This window comes from Sabethes cyaneus, chromosome 2, assembly GCF_943734655.1.
Source record: "Sabethes cyaneus chromosome 2, idSabCyanKW18_F2, whole genome shotgun sequence".
Taxonomy (NCBI): Eukaryota; Metazoa; Arthropoda; class Insecta; order Diptera; family Culicidae; genus Sabethes; species Sabethes cyaneus.
In genome coordinates, this window is record NC_071354.1 from 118,717,117 (window position 1) to 118,723,086 (window position 5,970).

Consider the following 5,970-nt stretch of genomic DNA (forward strand, 5'->3'; position numbering starts at 1 on the left):
GATCACTCGAAGAAACGAAGAAATATCCGGTTTTACACGGTAAGAGCGTGAAAAATTCAATAGAACTCACGAGTCAACTAGAGAATGTTGAAGTAAAAAGGGGAGAAATTTTGGTGTCGTTTGATGTCAGCTCCCTATTCCCAAGCGTGCCAGTACCAGATGCTTTACAAAGTCTTCGGTACCATTTGGAGCGCAGCCGGGCACCGCACAATCATATAGAGGCCTATGTTTCTGTCGCAAAGCAATGCATGAATCAAAATTATTTTGTATTCAGAGGTAAATACTACAAGCAAATCCATGGCCTCAGTATGGGTAGTAAAATATCGCTCCTCTTGGCGGAATTGTTTATGAGCGACTTTGAAGAAAAGCTACAAAGTGAAAAACTTTCCCCACGCGTATGGAAGCGATACGTAGACGACATTTACGCCATAGCACAGTGGTCCAATCAGCGAAATTCGTGATCGTGTGATATTGCGCCTAAACGTGAGGTTTTTCGCATATAGTATCTTTAGGAACATTTCTTGGTATAACAAGCCCCTTCTTGTGAGAGAAATCTTTAGGTGATTAATTCCCTTAATAGTGAGATAAGAGATTTATTTTCTAGTATATTCGAGATACAGGTTTAGTACTTTCGGCAAAGTTGTAGTAAATATTAATACAAACAACTTTGTCAAAGACACCATACTTGTATCTCTTCATGGAAATTGTCTATGAAGCGTTATTCATGAACAGGCCCTTCAAAACAGTTTTTAAACCCTAACTTATTCTGGTCAACTTTTACGTGTTCATAGTGTTCTAGAAAATTGTTTATCTTGCTAAAATCAACGTTTTTGTAGAACATTACTATAAGTGATTTTCTGCAGTTTCGGAGATTTTGAGCATTTTTGGTGAAAAATAGTACTACTTTGAGCTTAAATAATTGCCAAGGTGGCAAATGGTGGCAGACCAAACAACTCCTACTTAAAAGTACAACAAAAAACCTTTAAAATAAAATGTCAATTGACTGTATCTGTTTGTATCCTCAAAAGTTATAATTGTTTTAAAAATCCTTCACAGTCATGTTTATCGAACAATTAAAATGTACTTCGGATGCAATAAACGCCATTTTGTTTATGTTGACAATCTCTTTCTAACAAGTTGAGTTACCAGCAATTTTTTCGCCTATTTTCGAGTCGAAAATGAATGTAGACTCAAAATTATTTGACGCAATTAATAACAGAAAAGCTTCCAAACAACTAACTTAAGTCTATTTTGTTCAATACCTTCGATTGGTGTCTTTTCAAAAGATCCCACTCATAATGGGCTGGTACCAAATGGCCGAAACACAAATGGTCGAATCCCGAATGGCCGAAATCCAAATGACCGAATTTCAACAACAGTCACAGAAGATCGAATTTTCTCGGAATGACTTTTTAGTCTATTTAATTAGAAAACACGAATTGACAAGTAGTTAACAATTAACTTTACTCAAACAAAAAATAAAATAAGCAACACATCTTTTTGTTGTACTTTTAAGTACGAGTTGTTTGATCTGCCACCATTTGCCACTTTGGGAAATATTTAAGCTCAAAGTAATACTATTTTTCATCAAAAATGCTCAATATCTCCGAAACTTCAGAAAATCACGTATAATAATGTTCTACAAAAACGTTGATTTTAGCAAAATAAACAACTTTCTATAACACTATGAACACGTAAAAGTAACCAGACCAGACCAGAATAACTCAGAGTTTAAAAACTGTTTTGAAGGGCCTGTTCATGAATAACGCTTCATAGACAATTTCCATGAAGAGATACAAGTATGGTGTCTTTGACAAAGTTGTTTGTATTAATATTTACTACAACTTTGCCGAAAGTACTAAACCTGTATCTCGAATATACGAGAAAATAAATCTCTTATCTCACTATTAAGGGAATTAATCACCTAAAGATTTCTCTCACAAGAAGGGGCTTGTTATACCAAGAAATGTTCCTAAAGATACTATATGCGAAAAACCTCACGTTTAGGCGCAATATCACACGATCACGAATTTCGCTGATTGGACCACTGTGCTATGGCGTAAATGTCGTCTACGTATCGCTTCCATACGCGTGGGGAAAGTTTTTCACTTTGTAGCTTTTCTTCAAAGTCGCTCATAAACAATTCCGCCAAGAGGAGCGATATTTTACTACCCATACTGAGGCCATGGATTTGCTTGTAGTATTTACCTCTGAATACAAAATAATTTTGATTCATGCATTGCTTTGCGACAGAAACATAGGCCTCTATATGATTGTGCGGTGCCCGGCTGCGCTCCAAATGGTATCGAAGACTTTGTAAAGCATCTGGTACTGGCACGCTTGGGAATAGGGAGCTGACATCAAACGACACCAAAATTTCTCCCCTTTTTACTTCAACATTCTCTAGTTGACTCGTGAGTTCTATTGAATTTTTCACGCTCTTACCGTGTAAAACCGGGTATTTCTTCGTTTCTTCGAGTGATCATGGACAAGGAGAATTACGATGCGCGTGTTTTTGATATGATTGGTTCAGGCCCGTATGAAGAGTGCAAATTTAAAAAGGGTAAACCAAAAGATCCTCTCAATAGTAGAGGAAGCGAATTGTACACGTCAAGAAGTGACCCGCTTGATGGGAGAAGACAATCTAAATCGCAAGTTCCTAGTGCCAAACCCGAGAGTAGCTTCACTGTACTGTTTACCTAAATTACACAAAAACCCACTAGCTATGCGACCAATTTCTTCGAATATTTGTACACCAACAGAAAAAATGGCAGCTTGGCTAGTCGAAGAAATGAAGAAATACCCGGTTTTACAAGGTAAGAGCGTGAAAAATTCAATAGGACTCACGAGTCAACTAGAGAATGTTGAAGTAAAAAGGGGAGAAATTTTGGTGTCGTTTGATGTCAGCTCCCTATTCCCAAGCGTGCCAGTACCAGATGCTTTACAAAGTCTTCGATACCATTTGGAGCGCAGCCGGGCACCGCACAATCATATAGAGGCCTATGTTTCTGTCGCAAAGCAATGCATGAATCAAAATTATTTTGTATTCAGAGGTAAATACTACAAGCAAATCCATGGCCTCAGCATGGGTAGTAAAATATCGCCCCTCTTGGCGGAATTGTTTATGAGCGACTTTGAAGAAAAGCTACAAAGTGAAAAACTTTTCCCACGCGTATGGAAGCGATACGTAGACGACATTTACGCCATAGTGAAGGAACGCTACGTGCCACAAACACTGAGTTGGCTGAACTCACAGCACGAAAAGATCAAATTTACGGTGGAACAGGAAGTAGAGGGAAAACTACCGTTTTTGGACCTGCTGATTACCAGGAAAGAAGACAATACCCTGAAGTTCAGCATTTTTCGAAAACCAACGTCTACCGATCGTTACATTACTACGGACTCGAATCACTTCGGGGCCCAAAAACAAGCAGCTTTTCATTCTATGGCGCACCGTCTAGTCAACATCCCCATGGAGCAGGAAGATTTTGTAGCGGAAAGGGAAAGGATTCAGAAAGCTGCTGAATTAAACGGGTACGACAAAAAGTTTGTGGATAAAATAATCCGCAAACATCTCCGCAAAAAACAGCGCCATGATACCACTACACTACAGCCTGAAAGAGAAGAAGTACAAAGAATCAGCCTACCGTTCTACCCGAAAGTAACAAACCACATTAGAAAGGTACTTAAGCGGCATGGTTTCCATGTGGTCCACAAAAGCGGCAATGCCTTACAGGAACTTTTGAATAATCAAAAGGACAAGGTTCCGCCCGACGAACGCTCAGGAATTTATGAAATTCCGTGCCAGGATTGCCCAGCGGTGTACATCGGGCAAACGCGGAGGAAATTCAAAATTCGCCTAAAAGAACATAGAAAGGCAGTGGAGAATGAACGGCCCAACGACTCCAGTGTAGCCATGCACTCAATCTGCTCCAAACACAATATCAATTGGGGAAACGCAAAGCTGCTCAAAAACGTGAGAAAGTCTTCTCATTTGACTGCGTGGGAGTCGATGTACATCTGTACGGAGGACCGTCCCCTGATGAATGAGGATGACGCTCTCATCACCTCACCGCTCTTTCAACTGACGAAGTTGAAACTGTAGTAAACAGCAGATTACTACTTTGTATCCAGTCGACCACCGCTCTGATGATGGGTAGCATCATACCAGAAACCGGTTAGCGGATAAGGTATTTATGTTTTTTTGTAAGAACCATAAGTGTTGTGTCTAGTAATCGCGTTGATTCTGTTATTTTGATTTTCTAATTCCTTTTTTTGAAAGAAAGGTGTTTGGTTAATTTTTAATTAGTCTATTCTTATGTACTATAATAGTTTTTCCTGTTTCTATGTGTCTAATTTCGCAATTTGGTTCATTAACTGATATAACTTCGTATGGTCCTATGTAAAATGAATCGAGTTTATGCCTATTTTCGTTTTTAAGAAATACTGTATGATTAGGTTGTACTGTAATAGGGTTGGTATCGTTATTGAATTGTTGTTGCCTTTTTAATTTTTGTTCTATTAGTTTTGCCTTGGTAATCTCATGTGACTTTTGTAATTTGTATCTAAGCTCATTTCTGTACATATCGAAATTGTATATTGGTTCATTGCTATTTTGTATACTATCTTGAGGGAGATTTGCTTTTCGGCCAAATATTAATTCGAAAGGTGTGAAACTGTGTTCTGTATGGGGTGTCGTGTTGTAAGAAAATTGGTAAAACTTAATCCAATCATCCCAATCAGATTGGTGCTCATTGGTGAATGATCGCAGGTATTCGTTAAGACACCTGTGAATTCTCTCCAATGATCCAATTGTTTCGGGATGATAAGGAGTTGAGAATGTTTGTTTGATTTGTAAAAGTTTGCATATTTGTTCTAATATTTCGTTTTTATACTCGGTTCCTTGATCGGAGCGCATTTCGATGAAGTTTCCGTATATTAAAATGAAGTTTTCCACTAACGCTTTCGCTATAGTGTTAGTTTCTTTGTTCGGGATGGGGATTATTACAATGTATTTTGTCAGATCGCACTGGATTGTAACGCAGTAACGATTGTTGTTTATGGTTCGGGGTAGTGGTCCTACTGTGTTTATTAAAATGGTTTCTAAGGCTTTTGAAGGGGTTGTTGTAACTATCATGGGTTGTTTGGTATGCTTGATAATCTTATTCCTCTTGCACAATTCGCACTGGTGAATAAATTGGGCAATGGAATTTTTCATGGCTCGCCACCTGTACTTTTCTCGGATACGTAGGTACCGTGAACGTACCATATTCTGCGCAGTTAAGACATTTGTATGATTCTTCCGCTATTCTAAGTATTCTAGCTTTAAATTAACAACGTGGATAGCAGCAACGTGTAGTGCTACGGTCTATAATATCTGGTAAAAATATAGGAATTGTAAGTCGACCAATAATTGAGTATATTTTTCGTTTTGTAAACTTATCCACGGTGCCTAATTCTGCGCACTTTCTTGCCCATGTTCCTAATTCTGCGCATGTTTGCTCCTAATTCTGCGCACCCAACAAGTGAAAATAAATACTACTGCCATGCTGTTTATGCCTTTATACGCTGAAAGCACACCAAAAAATCCGATATTAGCCATTACCATAATTAAATCCATGATCCGGCCTTCTTGTGCTGTCCGGGTGGCAAAGGAGTATTGTTATCATTTTGATTGCTTCATTTTAAATATTTTATTTTCGATAACGTGAAAGGCGAATTGATTCGGGTTTTCTGCATACTAAACATTACACTTTAGACTAATACCAAAAATTGTGTTTTCATATAGAAACCACTGCCCCACTCTCTGACAGCCCCTTGAGGTTGGACATTATTATTATTACTATTATTATTATTACTATTACTATTACTATTACTATTACTATTACTATTACTATTACTATTACTATTACTATTACTATTACTATTACTATTACTATTACTATTACTATTACTATTACTATTACTATT

The 5,970-nt window shown here is 37.9% G+C and overlaps 1 protein-coding gene across 1 annotated transcript; it reads left to right on the top strand.

The window, feature by feature from the left end:
• The first annotated feature begins 3,085 nt into the window (after positions 1-3,085).
• LOC128735924 (uncharacterized) lies at positions 3,086-4,105 on the top strand. The gene has a single exon (XM_053830404.1). The coding sequence runs from the start codon at positions 3,086-3,088 to the stop codon at positions 4,103-4,105; it is 1,020 nt and encodes a 339-aa protein (XP_053686379.1).
• Positions 4,106-5,970: the final 1,865 nt, after the last annotated feature.